At 36.9% G+C, this 21,758-nt stretch overlaps 1 protein-coding gene across 4 annotated transcripts in view; it reads left to right on the top strand.

Moving 5' to 3' along the window:
* The window catches only part of LOC139954392 (uncharacterized), a 63,995-nt gene that overhangs the window by 14,202 nt on the left and 28,035 nt on the right, over positions 1–21,758 (top strand). For all 4 annotated transcript variants that reach the window (XM_071954186.1, XM_071954195.1, XM_071954177.1 and 1 more), the window contains exons 4-14: positions 7,285–7,347; positions 10,160–10,217; positions 10,444–10,536; positions 13,780–13,896; positions 14,665–14,757; positions 15,690–15,872; positions 16,440–16,600; positions 17,685–17,760; positions 18,851–19,108; positions 20,272–20,542; positions 21,436–21,561. In XM_071954186.1, the coding sequence (XP_071810287.1) occupies positions 7,285–7,347; positions 10,160–10,217; positions 10,444–10,536; positions 13,780–13,896; positions 14,665–14,757; positions 15,690–15,872; positions 16,440–16,600; positions 17,685–17,760; positions 18,851–19,108; positions 20,272–20,542; positions 21,436–21,561 (1,499 nt within the window). The remainder of the gene's footprint in view (positions 1–7,284; positions 7,348–10,159; positions 10,218–10,443; positions 10,537–13,779; positions 13,897–14,664; positions 14,758–15,689; positions 15,873–16,439; positions 16,601–17,684; positions 17,761–18,850; positions 19,109–20,271; positions 20,543–21,435; positions 21,562–21,758) is intronic.

Raw genomic sequence — 21,758 nt, 5'->3', positions numbered from 1 at the left:
AGCCAGCATACACATCTAACTGTATAACAAATTATAGGGGATTAAAGATTTAATGTATTACTAATTTAATTACCATCAATGAATGGGATTAAGATTTAACAGTTAATAGCTACTAATGTGTGTTAGCATTGTGTTAGTAACAATAGGCAGCGCCTAACGACTTGTCATCAAGTCTAAGTTGGCAGTGGTTTTTATAGGCTAGTGCTTTGGGAAGGATAGGCTCTGAGTGGCCATCAGGATGGCTGGCAACTTGTCCGGAATTTTGACTGGTCCTCAGAAGTTAACCTGCATTTTGCCAGCAGACAACTGATAAGGGAGAAAGCTGAGAGCACACTGTTTGTAGATCACCAATTCTCTACATACACTCTGCCCTAGTTCTTCTCAAAACCAACACTTCCCCCAAGTTTGAGAGATTTCATAAACCTATGTACCGAGTTGTTACCCTCAATACACTTTTGAACGATTTAATTATGGATAGAACTGAATAATATTTAGGTCACTTTCAAAGTGAGAACTGAATAATGTTTAGGTCACTTTCAAAGTGCCATCTGTTCAAAGGGCAATGGAGTCTGAAGTCCATCTCTGGCAGTGTTGTTTTCCTGGTAAACACCAGTAATTAGATTGGTGGTCTTTCTGATGTGGTAGAAGAAGGCCTTTCTTACATGCTTTGGGGCTAACTGTGAAATGAGTGCTATTCATCATCATCATCATCCCCCAGGGTTTAAGATACCACTGATCCCAATGTAATCCCCTGGAGGAAGCTTGACCTGAGAACAAGGTTAAAGAACTTTTATTGGAGCAGTTGTTTTTTGTTTTGGTTGTAATTAGGCATGCATTTTGCAAAGTGCGGACATCTTCATTGAATTATGTGTACATTTATTCAAACAAGCCGGACTTTAAGTCAAGATAATTGCCATAGCTAAACTTGCTAACGTGATTTATTTTCCAATGGTGCAATTCAAGGTCTTTCCTAGATTAATTGCGCAGAAGGAATGCAATTGTACACTTATCTCTGTAAAATATGCTTGCCCATGAATACATTGCAAGAAGTACTGTAGAGCTTACATTTCATTAATTTCAGAATTTAAGTCATGAAATGCAATAATGCTTAATTGTAGCTTTTAAATTTAAAAGGTCAGAAACTTGTGTGTACACAACCCTTTTGAAAATTAGAAGTTGAATGGCTATACATTTATATAGCCATTCAACTTCCTAATTTTCAAAAGGGTTATACACCATAAAAAATCTCTAAAGCCATATGAGAAATACACTGTCTATGTATGTACAGTGTACAGTGTGTAGGCCTACTGCCTTTTTGCCTTGTCATGATGGTAGTTTCCCTTTGCATGCTTTGTTGATAAATGTTGATCTCAGCTTGAAAGTTGGAAGTGCCAGACTCTCCAGTGGCTTTGCACTATCCCCTCTACCACACTAACAATAAGTATAAGTCCTGTCTTGATTATGTCTTGTAAGCTATCTGAAACCTTTACCATGGTTCTACCTTCATGTACTCATATTGCACATTTCAGTAAAACATTTTTTATAAAAATGAATAAAGTGAAAGAACAAGTAAAATGTGCAATGAAGCTTAAAAAGACGCGGGGAAAAATCTTATTAGGCAGATACCTTTTAGGCATGTTATACATGTAGGTACAGCTCTAATTTTTCTACAAAATAATGTGTTCCCCCCCCCCCCCCCCGACTTGCATTATAAGGGAGTTATTTTAAAAATAAACTGCCTCTCCGTTCTGAACTCAAATCTCAAGGATGATAAGAGTCAAACCTTACATTATTGGAATTTCCACATCGTCTCTTTGATCTCACATGGTCACCTTCATGTAGGTCTACAACTTGACAAAGGAAATTAGTGTTCATGTCTCGCCCCAGGCTGATCATTTCAGTGTTGTGTAAATGTCAGTTCTCCAGTGTAGAAGCTTTTGACCTTGCCCTTTAAAGAGAATGCAGTTAAGAAGGTCCGACAGTCGTCCTTAAATATATTTGTAGACCAAAACATTGAATGGTAGGAACTCTCCAAGTGTTGAACAAATTAGTGTAAAAGAAAAGAGGGTAAATGCCATCATTATAAGATCATTTAAAAAAGAAACAATGATGTTTAGATCAGTGTGGTCTCTAAAAAAAAATTGCCATAGCTTTTGATTCACCAATATTGACAGTGTAGACATAATTATTGTACCATCCTTTTTCAGAAATAAATTTAGCATAATTCGTTGTTACAACAGAAACAAAGTCTGTTTTGCTTTGGACACTATGCATGACACGAACGTTTAATTGTTGATTTAGCGCAATACTTTAGTCTGTCAACATTTGATTGTAAATACAACTATCTGCTTTTATTTGTCGCCCTCTGGACAACCCCAGCATTATTTAGTCAGTCATACACCTCGTTGTAGAGAGAGCGATCTATGATGTATTTCATTGAGTAAACATCAATACTGGAGAGACAAACTGTGGGAGTCTGGGGATGTTTGAACTGCACAAAAAAATTATAATATAAATAAGGATGACGTTGTCTGCAAAAGTGTAATGTTTGGAACCACAACATTAGTGTCGTTGGGAATTCAACAAATTTATTTTCATGTTTTAAAAATCTTTTTAAATTGTGCAGTCATTCAATGCAATGAAAATAATAAAATTATTAGTGGCTTCTTTATATTACAAAGCGCTGAAATAGCACTAATGTGCAAATGAATTTGTTTGTCATCTAAACAAGAAAACTATTGTAATTTATTCATGTATTCTTTTATTGTTTACACATTGAAAAAAAAACAGCAATTAATTACCAGGCCAGATATTTTACTCTTGCGAGGGCACAGTACTTCTTCCTTAGTATAGGGCATTTCTATTTATAAGGAAAAATTTAGTTTCTATCAATGTCTACTGTAACATTTCAAGGGCACCAAGGCAATTATCAGGGGGGGGTGCCCTTTTTTACCTCTTCAAAGTGTAAGCCCTACATGTAGCTAGTATGCATGATTTGGACCAGGATGTTTATCGATGTTGATCACAGACCTTCTGATACTCAACTAAATGTTCTGTTGATTGTGTTTAGATTGTAAACAGAACAGTGCAACAATAGCTACATATCTTTGGTTCAAAAGTTTCTCTGTAAGTGCACTGTTAGTTTACTTTTTGAGTTTCAGGTTTTACATGTATTTGATCTGGTTGATCTACCTTTATTGCTTTAAAAAAAAAAAGTTAATCCGACTAGGCTTTTGAAACTGCCGATATGGATTCTGTAGTTTGTATATTTATACAGCTTGATCTGAACTATAGTAAACAACCAAAACTTATTATTGTGTGCATTTTTTAAAGAAAAACAACCACAAGCGTGACATGCACAATGTGCAAACTGTACTATGCAGTTGGGGAAAAGTGATTTTGACTTCTACAAAATGGACCTCTTTGCAAGGGTTTCCAGCTTTTGCGCAGTACACTTGAAATTCGTTGTACGTTGTTGTTGCATGAGTGATACTTTTCCTTAATAACAAGTGTACACAGTCTGTCATGTCTGTGGCCTTTTTGTTTACGTTAACTGCAACCACATACATTGTACAGTACAGTGTGTAATGTAGCTCTCATCAGAAATCCAGTGTAGAGTGTGTACTGCAAATATTTTAAAAGAACAAACTCAGGCCTGGAAATACACAGAAGTCATGGCATCTTTTGCCCTGACTGGTCTTGGCCTTGGTGCCCCTTCAATCTGTTCCCAACCTTTTGCAAAATGAATAAATGAACTTGCCCTCTCAACAATGAAATTTCCCAGGCCTATCCAACATTTTTTCATTTAATATTTGTAACAATTCAAACCAACTTTTTCTTTCAAATCTGAAACCATTTTGGTACAGTTGTATAATAGCACACAAATAATTTACTATCTCCTTTTCATAACTGTGGAACCCTAGTGCAATTGCACTGCAAGACACACACAGTTTAAAGATAAGTTTGATATAGATTGCAGTACATGTATTTTGGATGTTTCTTAACTAGCTCAGATTAACTGGCATGGTTCATTCACAGTTCAACCTTAACCCTTTCCGTGGTTTAAACTCTCCTAATTAGCGTGTCCGTGTGCAACAAGTATGTCATCTCCCAAATAAACACTCCAACAGTATGTACGAGAGGCGTGTTTGATTTGTCATCAGCAAAAAATTGTAATAACTTGTACTGGTACTTTTACAATGTAATGCATACAGTATGTACTTGGTAGTTTGGGATAATCATTTGTGCAATGGTACAGAATATGAGTATATTGGGTCAGATTTAACTGGGGCAACTTAAACTGTGGTATTCATGTATTGCGGTAGAATCATTACTGTATACTTTGTTCTTTGAGAACTTCTTTTTGTAGTGTATTCTACTGCTGCAGAGTTTTTTCTAATTTATTTTTAGTTTAGGTGGCCAATTAGTTGGCAGAGGGCATTCCCATATGTGTCAACCAAGCCAAAAACCAGGGCATCAGTCATTTCAGGACTGGTGTACGGTATATTAATGTAAAATTTATGTTGTATTTATTATTACACGATCGCCCTTCTGGAATTTTTTGAATGATTCCCAAATCAGCATGACTTTCTTTTGGGCGTAGAAACATTTTGAAACTTTAAAACTAACCAGTGGTTTCTACATCATGCCTACATAGTACAACACACCTCCAAACTCAAAACTGGGGATTCCAATATGTTTACATGGTAAAATGGTATGCCCATACAAAGGCTTCCCCCATCAAAAGACACTAGAATGCAAAACCAACCAACCATGGTCAGTAAATGCTTTGTCCACTTTGAATGTTGTTGCATTCCATATCTGTCAGATACGATACGCTGCGCTGACCAGGTCAATAAGCACTGCATGTTGCAATCAGAGTTAATCTACGCTGCATTATTGCACAACATATGCAGTGTGGTTTATTGGATGAACCAATGGAACACACCTTGCTGTGCTAAAACTCATTAAATGGAACAAGGCGTTATGATTTTAAAAAGTACCTTTGTCGCACCATGGTCGTACCAAGTTTCTGAAGTACTTGCCACATCGCCGTTTTCTGTTTGAATTTTATGTGTCCATTGTATATTCTGAGGTTCACTGAAAGTGCGATATGCCCAGTGGTTTTAGTGGATATTATTATGTTGAAACTCAAGCCAAAGATGTGTCTTTTTGCCTTGCTTTTCAACATGCAATTTTACCATCCTGTATTATTTCTGAAGTACTCCAGTGGTATCCTTCAATGCCCTTTTGAACTTCAGTTCCTGGTCTGCAAAATCCATCCCTTCACAGCTGACTATGAAAACATTATCCCCTGACCTTTGTTATTAAATCTGCAGAGTGATTGGCTTAATGCTCAGTTATGACATCTACTCCATGGGTTCTAAGTGCACATTCCTGGATTGTACCCCCTGCAGTTTAACACAATTTGGCTCTTCCTATTATTACATTTCGCTTCTATTGTTTCAACCCAAGTTTAATTACTGACTGGAAACTTTGATGGAAATTACAATACATAATATTTTTTATTAAACTTCTTCAAAATACATACATTGTGTACAGTGCTTCCCCTAAATTTTTTGAAAAAAGCTTACTTCAAAAGCTTTTTTTTTTTTTAGAGAATGTTGATTACATGTAGGCCTACAGGTAGGGGGACAGGGTTCTCCCAATATGTGGTAGTGGGGGGCCAAAACCCGTCAATTTTTGCCAAAGCTCAACAAATGTAAAAAAATTAAAAACAATTTGATTTGTGTTAATTTTTTAATTTTTTTTTTCCTGTAACAAAAATCAAGAGAAACCCATAGAATGCTCCAGATTGCATGAAGGTCTTTTAAAACCAAGCCTTAAACACACATGTACTAGAAAACACTATGAAGACCTTAATTATATGCAATGCCACACTTCTAGTGATCCTTGTTGATTTGCTTTCCTTCCTTGCTACCGGTCAGTGACTATTTATTTGTTTACAACATCAACAAGATTGATCTTGAGTTGTTTGTTACTAGAGATATTTATTCATGGTCTGTGCTGTGGAATCGGAGATCTGATTATATTTTCGTACAAGGCATGGATCCAGGCAAGAGAAAAGACCTGGTAGAGGGACCCTGGTAACGCTGCACTGTGAAGGGTTCAAATGGTAATACCACAATGGATTTAACCAGATGTTGGAAATAAATTTCACTAGGTCTTGAAAACGTTTGTCTTGGTAAAGTTCATGGAGAGAGTCATATGGGACATGTTTTAGTGGGTTTTGCTGGGGCTAGACTTTGTTTTTTAACAGTTATTTTTTTATTTTTTGGTTTTATGTTAAAGGAACACGTTGCCTTGGATCGGTCGAGTTGGTCTTTAAAAAGCGTTTGTAACCGTTTTTTTTTAAAATGCATATGGGTAGAAAGATGTTGTAAAAGTAGAATACAATGATCCACACAAACATGCTTTGAAATTGCGTGGTTTTCCTTTTACCTCGGTCGACTAACACGCCGGCCATTTAAGGGGGTCAAAATTTTGACTCCCATAAATGGCCGACGGTGTTAGTTCGCACAGTAGAAGGAAAACCAAGCAATTTCGAGGCAAACTTGTGTGGATCATTGTATTCTACTTTTAAAACATCTTTCCAACCATATGCATTATATAAAAAACGGTTACAAACGCTTTTGTTTTGACCAACTCGTCCGATCCAAGGCAACGTGTTCCTTTAATTGTAAACAAAAAATAAGAACTTCTAAAGAAAATTTGCAGTGCATGGTATTAAAGGAACACGTTGCCTTGGATCGGACGAGTTGGTCTATGAAAAGCGTTTGAAACCGTTTGTTACAAAATGTATATGGTTAGAAAGATGTTTTAAAAGTAGAATATAATGATCCACACAATTATCACTCAAAATTGCACGGTTTTTATTTTACGTCGCGAACTAACACGGTCGGCCATTTATGGGAGTCAAATTTTTGACTCCCATAAATGGCCGACCGTGTTTGTCGACGAGGTAAAACGAAAACCACGCAATTTCAAGGCATATTTGTGTAGATAATTGTATTCTACTTTTACAACATCTTTCTAACCATACCGATTTTATAAGAAACGGTTACAGAACGCTTTTCAAAGACCAACTCGACCGATCCAAGGCAACGTGTTCCTTTAATGAAGGTGGTGGTTGGAAGAGAGAAAAAAAGGAACAAAACACAAACTTCATGCAGTAATTTGTGTGCATTGACTTTTAAAACAAAGTTTGTATTACATAACAACAATTGAAATATTTTTTTCTATATTTGTTCTCTCTTTCTCCAGATGTGTTATTGTACTGTTTAACCCTCGAAGGAACAAGCAGTCTCACATAGTCAACCATTCAAGGTAAGTTATTGCATTAGTGTTGGTTCTAAACTACCATTACAGCCCCTTTTCATACCTGGGAAAAACACAACATTTCAAAGTTGTAATAAAACCAAACATTTTCTTTCATTACTGTGTACATTTTAAGATGGAATTTAATACTTTGATCTCAATTGTTCATACTCTTTTTATAAAGGCAAAAGGTGAACCTAAGTTTGTCATAATATGAGCCATACATTGATCAAATACGAGATCGCATTTAGTTTCTAAACCACTTAAGGAGTTGCACCGTCCAGAGATCATTGCCTGCTTCTTTATTGCCATGTTACCTGTAAATCACCCTTGTACATCATCATCTTGTATTTTGTGTCATGACAAATTCAGGATTTCCTCATTGTTTCCGCTATGAGAGGCTCATTTCCTCTTACTTATTGTAGAGATTAAACACCCATCGGACAGACTAACAAGCTGTGTATGAGTTGACGCTAACGAACTGTAACAAATATCACACTTGACTGTCTCATCATGATTTACAAAGGGTTTATTTAGTTCGGTTTGTTTTTCAATTAACCAGGAATTTGTGTCACATATTTTCTTTATCAAATTGAATAATGTAAATTTGATCTTTGCTGGAAGAAATTGCAAAAATAAAATGTGGTGCACAGGCTTCAATTTTGTAATCTCTGATGCCTCTTTCATGTTGATTTCTTTGAAAGTTTTTCTTTGTAAGCGAGAGTCAAGGACATGCAGGCACAGGAGTATAACTTTGGTGGGATTCGAACCAGCAATCTTTCCCATTCGAAGCCTGAAATTGCACAGAGGCCACGGAGGCCACGGAGGCCAATGACCTCTGTTGACCCTAGTCTTGGCCTTGGTGTAACTTAACAAGTTTTCTATAGACTTTAATATTTTAAAATGGGAGTTGAAAAATGAAAATTACATTGCCCTCTTAAAGACGAAATCCAGGCCCATCATTCTATGGTGGATGTGTTTTCCACTATGAGTGTATTTTATTTTATTTATTTATGTTTTCACTGGACCTAGGAAAGTTCTGACTATACAGTGCTTAAAGCCCATAATGTATGGGTAGAACCAGTAATAACCTTGATCTCTAATTACAAATTATGGGATACAAACTCTATCCCCGTTGCACATGTTTTAATTATGGAACAAAACTAAGATCATGCAGGAATCTGGTTGGTTTGGTTACTGGGAATAATTCAGGACTGTTTTTCTATCATAATATTTCAAGTAAACCTGTGAGCACTACAACCAAACTTGAAGCTCTACATGTAGGTCGACAGAAACTGTCAATGGTAGGGTAGTTGATTTATGAGTAGGAATATGAGTTTTGTACTGAATAGTGGTTTTATTTTTCATGATGATATGAGTTAAACAAGAGCAGGCCAGTGTCAACAAAATAATTTAATATCTGAAAACAAATTAATAAAATGTGCTGGTCATGTTTTAGTACAAAACAAGTTGTAAAACTTTTTTGGACAGTTTTATTGCATACTACATGTACAGTACATACGGTGTATGTAAACATCTCATTCATTATTGTGGCCCTATTCCAAATGCAATAATTATATAACCTTGTTTTGTAAAGTGAGTGACTTAGATCCATATCATCACTGGCTGTTATGGATTTTATCACACTCTGCCTCTGTGCCTTATCAGTAAATTCAAAACTCCATAATGTTTAAAACATCAATTAAGACATACAGCTGTACTCATACTGTATGTAGGCCTACATTGTACATAAAATGTAGTTGCCTTGGCATTTTTACATATTGTGTAGAATAATTACAGCCCGAGTGCTTCTCAAATCAGGATATCGGAATATTGATATTTGTCAAACAACATGAATTAACACTTAACGGGTAATGACAATAATGTCACGAGGCTAGGATGGAATTTCAAATTGGAACTCCTGTGAAAACACAAATCCACAAGTTGTTATTGCTAACTACAATTCTGTGTTCGTAATCTAACACCCTTTTTACTAAAATGCTCATTTCACATCAGTGTCCTCTGGCAACTCTTCCCTGATGCTGTCTAAAATTACACATTGAAATGTTACAATGTACCTGAGTACATTAAGCTGTCTGCTTCTTGTGGCCCACGTAAGATTGGCTTGAATGTTTGGCACATTTTTAACATACATAAATAGGCCTAGTACTTTGCTTCTGGCACGGGGTGATGTATAATGTGTTTGTGTTAGCAAACAATGCCACTGTCTGGCCTCTTTTGAATTACTTATTATACATTTGGACATTATATGTTAAGATTTATTTTGTCACATCTAAATTCTTGCAAACACCTTGCTCATACATGGACACATGAGCATATTGTTATACTATGTAGAATGGGTACATTGTACATTGCACAGAGAAACGTCTGTATCTTAGTCGTAAATCTACAATGTATATCACGCACTGTACAGATAGGCGTACAAATTTGATCTCCCATCCTTAAATTCCTGGATGGCATATTAGACCGATAGCTTCTATGATGACTTTTTTTGTGTACATGTACATCTATGTTTGATAGAAATTAAGGCTACGGCTGGGAAAATCACTTAAAAGGGAATATTTGAACCACCCAGAATCAAAGAATCCTGTTAGCCCCCAACCCAAGGTTCTTATTTCTCTGTCTTTGAAAACAATGTGCTGAAAAAATGTACATTTTGTGTTGTAGCATGGTCACATTCATTTCTAAATCTATATTTTGGGATACACACTTGGTGCTATACATGCATGCAGTCACATTGCAGATTGCACATCATGAATTTCATACTAGTGTTTTTTTTACTTTCCTTACTAAATTGCAGAAAGACAATAACATCATTGGCCATCTCTGGAGATGGAAAAAATATTGTTTCTGGAGAGGTAAGAATTTTTCAAAAATTATTTATCCATTAACGTTTAACCAGAGGTCGTTTGTGCAACTTCAGTAACTCATTACTACATGTAGCTTCTATTTTCAAACATGCCTGGGCTCATTAACTAGTATTCTATTAGTTGAGGTGGGGTGTTCATTTAATAAATTCCTTTAATTAAGGGAAACAGAAAAACTTACAAAGCCTAAAATGTTTAATCTTTTCTTTTTCCTCAGTGTGGACATAAACCAGCAGTTCGAGTTTGGGATGTGGAGGACAGAACACAATTGGCAGAATTCCATGGACACAAGTTTGGAATTAATTGCGTGGTAAGGCACTCTTATAACGCTTTGCTTTCTGCATTTCCTTACCCTGTGTTCTAGTTACTTGTGTCAAAGCTGTTCAAATGGTCAATGTCCAGTGGAAATCAAAGTTACACGTACCAACCTTGTGATGTTTGTCATTTATTGTGCTTGTGAAAGCTTTCCATTGAACCATGGAGGTAGCTATTTCTACCTCCGTGATTGAACGTTCTTTCAGTACAATTACAAAAAACAGAACTTAATGGACATTTAGCAAGGCAGTTTAATGTTTCAAATGGTATAGGCCTAATGCATGTTTATTCACAATCATTGCTCCGGGATTAAACAAGGTCAGCACGTGATGTTTACAACTACTTTGAACTTATCAATACCCCCATCCAGCAGAATCCAAAAGGCATTCCTAATCATTCAACATCTTCTCAACAGCCAATTAATTGTGAAGGAATAAACCCCAATCCATCCAATTAGGCTTGACACTAGAAATGTCCTCAACGAACATGTGAAGATGCAGATGAAGATGCAGATGTTGTTTCCCTCAGTGCTTTAAAGGGACACGTTGCCTTGGATCGGGCGAGTTGGTCTATAAAAAAACGTTTGAAAACAGTTTGTTATAAAATGCATATTGTTGGGAAGATGTTTTGATACTTGATACTTGATGAAGTAATCCCTTTACAGCTAAACTTAATAGTAGTATATAATGATCCACTCAAATTTTCCCTTATTATGCATGGTCTTCCTTTTACTAAACACGGTCGGTTATTTTCTGGAGTCAAAAATTTGATTCCACAAAGTGGAGTGCAGTGTACGGAAAACCGTGCAAGTGCGAGTCATGTTTGTGTGGATCATACATGTACATGTATATTCTACTTTTAAAATATCTTTGTAACCATTATTTCATAACAATCAGTTTCAAACGCTTTTATAGACCAACTCGCCTGATCCAAGGCAACGTGTTCCTTTAAGTTCTCTATTCCTGATGGATGATGTATCTCCATGAATGTTATTGATGATGATGATGATAGTGTGCTTGTGTGGCATCTGGTCTTGAGCATCAGTCTTGTGGGAGGCAGATGCAGTATACCCCTGATGGGAGTAACCCTGTGGACTGATCGCCCACACTGGGAAGGTCCACCTTGGGGTCTGATTATGAGAGTTTAATTGGAATAGTCAGTTGCAGGGTTTTCTTGAAGTTCATGGAGAGCATCATTGAACATTCCATGTGGAGGCTAATGAGGTGGAAAATTTTGACATGTAGTTTGTTACTTGTGACAATAATTTGCCAAGTAAAGTACTTGCGTTGAATGCCGTGTCTAGTTCTCAGGCCAGGCAAAATGAGTTTTTAAATTTAGTGTGGGTTTAAACTGGCTGTAATTTGAATTAACTGCTTTTCTTGTAGCAGTATTATTCAAGTACCAGTACCAAATACATCTTACGGTACATGATGATGTATAGCTCTTCCGAAGTCTTCAAAATAACAGAAAGTCCAACGGTTTAATTCAAAGGCCTCCAACACCCTCCATTCGCCTAAAGTACTTAGTACATGTAGCACTCATACAATGTACATGTAGGTGTCAATGTTCATGTCTGTATTGATCCATAGCCCTGATAAATATATTGACGCACATTTCTTACACTATAGTGCTTGTTGTCATCCAGTCTAGTGTAATAATTGGAGACAATCCTAGAACTACATGTACTTATGTAGATGCTGCATTTTGTGGAAGTGATTTTAATCAAGTGGCACATGCCTATATTTTTTCAACCCGGCCAACTTGTATTGGATGTATTTTGATATCCAGTATGAATCTAATTCACCAATGCTCATCCCAATTCAGAAATGAAATGCAGTCAAGAGATGCAACAGAATTTAAGGGTTGTGACTCACTCACGATCTACATTTCTGAGATCAATCAGATTGGCAATGAACTTGTTCCCTTGCGGTGTCCCTGTTTAGCCGCATGACAGGATGGCATGGGGACTACCCTGGCACAGACACCCTAGCCAACACGAGGGAATGAGTTTCCTTTAACAGTCTAACTTAATCATTTAGACTCGGAAATGTTTCATTATTGTCTGCTAAAAGACAATAGTAGGTTTTTTATTTAAATTATGTACATTTTATCCTGTTCGGAGGTGATCTGACATTGAAATCACTTGTCTTCACTAAAAAGGCAAACCATATAAAAGAAATGTTAATTCTTGTATGGCTGTAAGCATGGGGAGTGCATTGACACTTCAATTTCCTTCACATTGTACAACATCCAAAAGTGAGGAAATAGAATTAGCGTTGCAAACCGCTTACCAACCAGAACGACCTACAAGTATGGTATAAATTTAGTAGCCTCACTTTTTGACCCTAGCAGTGTTTCTCAAAGGCTAAAAGAAAAAAAAAAAAAAAAAAACTTGCAACATCCAAACAAAAGTCTATGAAATAATTTAATCGTGCACCAAGGCCATGACAAAAGCAATAAAGTCATGGCCCTCTGTCATGTCTGTGACTAGCTGTGTATTAAATTCCAGGGTTCTTTGTGCATCGATGCAGTTAAATGAAATTCCTTACAGTGAAACCTGTATAAATTTCAATGGGAGACTTTGGAACGCTAGGTGGCAGCAGACTTACCAGGTAAATGTCCATTGTTTACGTAGTTCTGGGCACTCGCACATTACCGAGAACAATGGATTTTACCTGGTAAGTCTGCTGCCACAAAATCGTCCTGAAAGTCTCCCATTGTTTTTACCCTTACACCGATGTGTATTAAGCACTTTATACTTTACATACTTCTTTAAAAAAAAAATCCACATGCAAATCACTCATGTGGGATTAGAACTCACAGCCTTTACATTGCTAGAGCAGATGTCTTACCACTGTGCTAGCCCGGTAGCTAGAGGTACATGGATGTAGTTCAAATCTTGTGTGTTGGCAGCGGGTACCACAATGATTTAATAGATGTTGGTTCTGCATTGGGAGTTTATGCACAAATGATTTGCCTGTAGATTTTTGTCACAGAACTTTGCAAAGTACTGCAATGTATAGTGCTTATAAACATAGGTGTAAGAGTAAAACAAAATTATATTCTATCTTATTATTATATTATCTTATTATACCACAAATAAATGGCAGTTGCATTCAATGCAAGATTTGTGAGTCATGTTTTTGCAGTATTACCACTGTCTTTAAATTCAATTGAACTAATTAAAACTTGATAAATCTGATGCGATCACTGTTGTTTATTTGTACTGAACATTCAGGCGTTCTCACCCAACCTCAAGTATGTGATATCAGTAGGAGAGCAGCATGACATGGTCGTCAATGTGTGGGATTGGAAGACTGGAAGTAAACATGGCACCGGCAAAATATCCATCAAGGTAAATCATAACTCAGCAAGATTCATTTATCGTCATGTCATAAAGCCAAGCTTTCATTAGTAGGGTTAAATTTTACATTTTAGTTAATAGCCCCTCTGTCCTCTGTCAATGACCAATATGGCATGAGATTTAGACATTAAAGGGAGGGTAAACCTTTGGTAGTTACTCCAACAATTAATGACCATCAAATTTGGGAAAGTAGCACCTAGGAGCTGTTGATATTATAAAACGTGGTTGGAATCGACCAGCTTTGAAGTAAGGTAGTTTTTCGAGAAAGAGGTCATTATTTACTCAATAATTTTAATTTGAGAAAGGCTTGTTCAGACATGTTTGAGCAGGTTTGTTTATTTTGTGCATATGTCGGGATTACACCAAGTGACAATATTGGTCTTATTAAATAAAATTATACCCTGCCAGCTGCCTTTTAATCATGTTGACCATCAAACTTATGTATATTGTCCAACACATTACTCTAAAATGAACCTCACTGCAAAAATAGTTTTTGTTGTTTTTATACAAAAAAAACATGTATTCAATCAAAACAAGAACAATTGCTGTTAAAGCTTTCTGACATGTAGTCAGTGTCAGCAAGTCATCAAGTTGCATAATTAAGATCTTAGTTTTTCCCCACTGTATTTTTTTAATACTCGCCAAGGTTTTTTCCCCCTTCAATTTCCACAAAGACCAATATTGGTAAATGACCGCAAAGAAAAAGTGTAATGCACCATAAACTCTACTAACACATTCATGGCTTTTCTTCATCATCAGGTGACAGGGCTTGCCTTCTCTGAGGACGGCAGCCGGTTTGTGACTGTCGGCAACAGAAGTGTTAGATTCTGGTACATGGCCATCAAAAGCAAGGTACAGTATGGTCAGAAACAGTTTGTGTAGAAAATACATGATTATATTTTTTTATATAGCATTTAGCCTTTGAGAAAGACTCTGCTAGGGTCGAAATGTCAGGCCATTAACTTTTTTTTTTGCGATATTATTTTTCATACACAGTCCTTGAGGGAGTGGAGATCTTGTTGTATGATATTTTGGCCAATTTCATACCCACGACCAAATTTTAAACAGATTTTGTCCTGGCGAGAACAACAAATACATGTAGCGGAGTGCAGCAGAACATGTTGAACAAAACCTGTTAAAACACCATGCACTCATTGTGTTTGAAAAAAGACTAAGGGGTGAGAAATTCCAGTCTTTTAAATTTGAATTCAGATTCTTTTATGTCTGCCTAATGAAAAAAGGGTATTTTCTATTCTCTCCATAAATCCTGCTCTTTATCTGCTTCTTTTGTGGTGAGGATACTGTTTCAAAAAGCTCATCAAAATCTATAACCACAGGGTTTAACTAAAGATGGAAGTGTCTTTTCAATATAACTCCTAAAATTTTGAGCTTGGTTTCAGACCTTTTAGTCAATCTCCCTTGAAGACTTTGCTAGCAATTAATTTTTTTGTTATTTGTTTTTACCCTTGCACTGATGTTTGTTGAGTAGTGTTTACTCAGTACTTTCTCAAATTTTGTGAAAAAAAAATTCAACGGGCAAATCACTCGAGTGGGATTTGAACTCCCAACCTTTGCATTGCTAGAGCAGATATCTAACCACTAGACCACCGAGCTAGCCCAATGGCTAGAGGCAGTTCGAATTATCTGTGTTAGCGCAGGTACCGCAACAATACCATGTGATGTTCATTTATCATTACTGCCTTATAAATGCCTACAGCTTGGGTCTGCCAACTTTTGTCTCACAATGATTAAGCTAACATTCACCCCCCTCTCTATTCCAACAGACAAGGCAAACTGTTCCCCTCAACAGCAGGTCAGGTATTCTGGGAGAGCAGAGAAATAACTTCTTCTGTTCCGTGGCCTGCGGGCTTGGGGTCAACCAGAGCAAGACATACGCAGTCACAAAATCTGGTCTCCTGTGCGAGTTCAGTGAACAGCGGCTGCTTGACAAATGGGTAGAACTCAGGGTAAGTGAAATTGCTTAGGGGTGTGGGTGGTGGAAGTGGTGGTAGAACAGGGGCTACTTGTAGGCTCTTTCTTCAGGGCTCAAACTTGGGGGGGGGTGGACCAAAAGAGCTTGTTGCTCAAAATGTTTACTGGCCCAGAATTGTTCTCACAAGACCAGAACAATGCATATCCTGAAATAATGTTTAAGAGAAGATTTATCTTGGGCCTACTGCATTAATCAATAGAACGGAAAAGTGTTTATCAGACACAAAGCCAGCATCTGAACATAACTTGTGTTTGCTTGAGACACACTTTATTTTATTCCATTGACTGCTAGACTTGTCCAGTCATGCCTTTATGTCCCAACACTAAACCTACAGGCCTGTGGTCGTCCAGTGTAAAATTTTAGCCCTGGTTAAGGATGACCTAAAGCAATGTCTGTTATAAAATATTAAGTTATAAAGCACAAAAGAAACAAACTGGGGAACTTTAATTAATTCCTGCTTGAACAATGAAAAATAACTTACAAACATTATTTCTCACATAACCCCCCCCCTCCACTCATTTCATTCTCTTCTGTCTGTTAGACCACCAATGCCTACTGTATCATTGCAACTGATGAGTATCTATTTGTGGGCTGCACAGATGGAATAGTTCGTTTGTTTAGCGCCTCCTCGTTAAACTTCGTTGCCACACTTCCACGGCCGCACTTCTTGGGGGTGAACGTATCAGAGGGCATTGACCCAAGGTAAGCTCAAAGCCCTATAAGTACTTCCTGCAAATGCGAATGCGAAGGGAATTTTGACGTCACCAGGTCAGAGGGCTGTTTTCGCTGCGAAGTTTCGCAGGAGTTGAGCATATTTCAACTGATGCAAATTCGTGAACCAAGCTTTACTGATGAAAAAAACCCAAAGAAATGGGTTATGAATATTTGGTTAGACAGCTCTGCATAAAATCACAAGAATGTAACATCCATTACTTGCATTGGAATTTCTTTCTTTCAATGATTATGATTTTGAGGGGAATTTCAAAAGTTGATTGAACAGGTACACATGTGGTCACCTCATGTCAGTTTTAAATGCATGCAGGAGTCCTGGTGAATAATTAAATACCATGTGCAGAGGTTGTTAAATCTGAGTCGCCATTTTAACACATGTCTGGAAGAACTTAACTAAGCATCTGGTTTACAGTTCAGATATCGGTTAATTAAAGATTATAATAGTGTGTTTATATGTTTTGTTTATGTTCGTTAATATCTTATTGTAGCCATTAATAGTAAATTGAGAGGTTTTACCTTTTGATACTTTCATTGAACAATTTGGATGGTCAAAATTGTTCATTCTTCCATTGTTTATTTGGTTAGGTTGTTGTTTATGTGCAGGCCTACCGCTTGAGTTTATTTTTACCAGGCTTGTGAATAGTTGTAAAGTTTTGTTAGCCTAAAATTTCAAAAATTGTCAAAATATTGGGGTTTTTTTCAATGTATTAATGGTAGCAATCACAACTAGTTTATTGGTCGAATGAAATTACTTTCACACACTGAAAAATAAATGAACACTTTATGAAATCTATTACTTACATTTGGGAAAAGGAATCAACTTTGTTGCACTGGTATGTAAAATTTGATAAATAGTGAGTGTGCAAGTACTAGCCCATGGCAGTTTTTACTAGACAATGTGCCAGGCCAATATCAAAGGCAGCCCTGTGTTGGTATTTTAGTGCTACATGTAGGTACGATTTGAATGCAATGAATGCATTTGAATGAACCTCTGGATATAGTATTATTCTTGATGATTGATGTTTTTTGTTCCTCTTATTATCTATTTAAACAGCCATATGATCACACACAGCGAAGATGCAAGGTTCCCTGCAGTCATGGCAATCACCTGTGATGATGTCAATAAGAAAGTAAGCTAGCATTTATACACTGCTTAGCAAAATTAAAAATTTGCTGAACACTTTGTGGTGGTGATATCTAATTTCTTGTATCTCTGATGACCAATTGAGCTTAAAAGTTTCTTGTGTGTTTCATGTATATGTTAGGGCACATGAAGTGTGGATACTGGTCGTTCCTAGATACAAATATTGTCTGCAGGCTATAGGGAGGGTATACATGTACCTTTGGTGATTACTCAAAAAATTAATGGCATACAAACTTACTTGGTGAAGAGCACTAGGTAAGCTGTTTGTATTATCAAATTGTTACAAACAACCCCCTTTGAAGTATTCTAGTTTTAAAGACAGGGGTAATTTTTCACCCAATAAAATTTGAGTTGAGTCAGGCTTCAGACATTCAGGCGCCTAAAATTACACATTTTTATTCAACAAGGGTGTTTTTTTCTTTCATTATTTTCGTGCAACTTTGATGAACGATTGAGCCAAACTTTTGCAGGCTTGTTAGAGAACACTGGTCTTTGACAATTACTTGAGTATAACATGCCTTTAAAGGCAGTGGACACTATTGGTAATTGTCAAAGACTAGCCTTCACAGTTGGTGTATCTCAACATATGCATAAAATAACAAACCTGTGAAAATTTGAGCTCAATCGGTCATCGAACTTACAAGATAATAATGAAAGAAAATAACACCCTTGTCACACGAAGTTGTGTGTGTTTAGATGGTTGATTTCGAGACCTCAAGTTCTAAATCTGAGGTCTCAACATCAAATTCGTGGAAAATTACTTCTTTCTCGAAAATTATGGCACTTCAGAGGGAGCCAATGTTTTATACCATCAACCTCTCCCCGTTACTCGTCAGTAAGAAAGGTTTTATGCTAATAATTATTTTGAGTATTTACCAATAGTGTCCACTGCCTTTAAACATGTTAAACAAATACACTTCAAAGTTATCAAAGGCAGATTAGTAGATTTTAAACCAAGAGTCATGTTAGAAACCAATTTCACCCAAGTAAAGACCAATGATGCCATGTATTGGTACTCACCTTTCCCAGTTCAATCTCTTAGGACTAAAGATGTCTATATTTCAATCTCATCCCAGATCACCTGTATCTACAACGACCACAGCATGTACGTGTGGGATATCCGAGATGTGAAGAAGATAGGTAAGCAGCGCTCCTTCCTCTACCACTCCTCTTGCATCTGGGGTGCTGAGGTGTACCCCTCGCTGTCTGAGAGTGATAAAGAAGCCCTCCCTCCTGGCTCGTTCCTGACCTACGCTTCCGATGATACTATTAGGATATGGAATGTTGACCCAGCTATGAATACAGATACGTTCAAGAGGAACATCTATAGCAATGTGAGTCAAGAAAAGTCAACATAGGCCTTTATTTAGTTACTCATTTTTTTACATTTCATTTACCAGGGTATGCCCAAACAGTTAAAGGGAAGGTACATGTTTGGTAATAACTCAAAAACAATATAAACTTAAAAACTGACTTGGTAATGAGCATTGGAGAGCTGTTGATAGTATAAAACATTGTTGGAAACGGCTCCCTCTAAAGTAGCATAGATTTTGAGACAGAGATAATTTCTCACTTAAATAATAAAAGACTTCTAGCTAGAAGTCTTTTATTCCTATCTGAAAGCACACAAATTCGTCAAACAAGGGTGTTTTTTCTGTCATCATTTTCTCGCAACTGTGATGACCAATTGAGCTCAAATTTTCACAGGCTTGTTATTTTATGCTTATGTTGGGATGCACCAAGTGAGAAGACTGGTCTTTGACAGTTACCAAACGTGTACCTTCCCTTTAACACTGATTTCAACTGGGGTCCTTGCATTGCTGTACACATATTCATGTTTCAGTATTGAGTACAGTGTGAATTCAACAAAAAAATTGTGTGTGCCAGGTAAACAAAAAATAGCTTTAAAAAAAAACTAGTTTTATTGTTTTAATTTTATTTTGTAATTATTATTATTTATTTTTTACAGATATAAGTAAATCGGCTCTTTTACTTCTCTAATGCTCAGGATACTACTTCCTGCAGCTCTGTGTAGTTTCATAATACACTGAAATCCTGATGCTACATGTACAATGAAACCTTTAGATACATGTAGCTAGATGGATAAAAACTTTATTGTTCCATCAGGTGTGGGGGTGTCTTTTCCTTACGACGGTTCATAACAAGAATGAAATGCACAGAAGGGTATTAGTTTGGTGTCAGTGTCTCATAACAGAATCAGCAAGACATATTAATTAGGATTTGAAACTTTGCATGGTGGAAGTACAACTTAGAGAGGATTGCTGTAACACTATGTAACTATCTCCTTTTGAGTAGTGTTGGTTCTTAAAAGATAACGATACCTAAGAGTTTACCACCGGTTATTTACGGAACCAACACTACTCAGAAAGAAGTATTCACTTGGTGTTACGGCAAACCTCTCTTAGTCAGAACATATTTCTCTCAGCTGGTGTCCTGACAAATCTCAAATCAAACTTCTCATTCCCCTATACATCAGGAGCTTCTGAAAGTCATCTACGTTGACGACCAGCTTGAGAATCTGTGCAACGTCAGCGGCAGTTCATCAGCAGCGGCTGACAAGGGTGATTCCGTAGAGGGCAAGAGTGGTATCCGCTGTGTCAGCATCAGCTCTGACGGTCAGCTACTGGCCTCGGGCGACAGGTCTGGTAACGTCAGGGTACACGACATGCAGTTCATGGATGAGGTGCATAAGATTGAAGCTCACGACTCGGAGGTGCTTTGTCTGGAGTTCTCAAGACCAGACTCAGGTACAGCTCTCGAGACTAGAAGAGGGTTAAGAGAAAGTGTTTAAACATACATTAAGGTTAAAATTATTAGGGTACAGTTAAGTTAATACGCTTATACATCTTGCTGTGTAAAAGGGTAAAACTTACATTTCAACATGATTTGTCTTTGTGTCATTAAATTGTACTAAAACAGGATTTGAAGCTGTGACCCCTGAATTTATGTGCCGGTGCCCTACTAACTCAGCTATCTAGCCCTAATGTTGGTGGTCTCTCTATTTTGTCAATGTCTTTGCTGGTGGTTTATTTCTTTATAAACTGACACTATTCATTCTTCAATTCTATCAAAGAATATGAATTACACATAATACAGAGCTACCCTAGCTTCTGTCTTAGCCTTGGTGACCACAGCTTTGTCCTGAAGACAGTCAGAGCGTACTGATTTGAAACATTGAGTTATAAAAGCACCGGTTCTTTTTAGAACAACCTCAACTCATATAGTAGATAATTACATAGAGATGGCAGTCCTAGGAGTAGGTGGCAACGGCCTCTGGAATAAAATAATTGTAGCCCACACCTTGAAGTGCCCTTCAGGCTTTGTGTGTCTGGCGACTTGCATAAAAAAATATATATAAACAAAAATATTTAAAAAGTCTAGATTTCTAGAAATGTTTTGAAGCGATGAGTTTTTACATCACCTCAAAAAGGAGATAATCACATAGTAATGGCAAACCTCTGTCTCTAGATTTCTATAAATCTTCTGAAGAAAATCACATCATTCTGGTCGAAATGTTCAGCTGTAATGTCTCAATCTTTCAGAACCACCTCAATTCATTTAAGGAGATAATTACTTAATGATGGCAAACCTTAGTCTCTTAATGTTCTGATATTTAATACAAAGTTTCTCGTATGTACAGGTTACTATCTACTATGTTCTGCCAGTCGAGACAGGCTGATCCATGTATTCAACATGCAGGAAGATTGTTCACTCGTTCAGACAATTGATGATCACTCCTCTTCAATAACTGCCGTCAAGTTCACACGTATGTTGGACTTAGCTCATGTTTTGTGTTGGGTTTGCCCTTAACATATTTAGTGACTGGTGGCAAGTAGGACCAGTTAACTTGTTATTACACTTCTCCATCAACATTTTCATTAGTCCACACTTTTTAAAGATGCTATGTCAGATTTTTGGCCCATTTGACCAACAAATTTTGATTTAAAATTCAATATGTATTTT

This window comes from Asterias amurensis, chromosome 1, assembly GCF_032118995.1.
Source record: "Asterias amurensis chromosome 1, ASM3211899v1".
NCBI classification, from domain to species: Eukaryota; Metazoa; Echinodermata; class Asteroidea; order Forcipulatida; family Asteriidae; genus Asterias; species Asterias amurensis.
The sequence above is the reverse complement of the archived record's forward strand: the minus strand, read 5'-3'. Positions and strand labels throughout refer to the sequence as shown.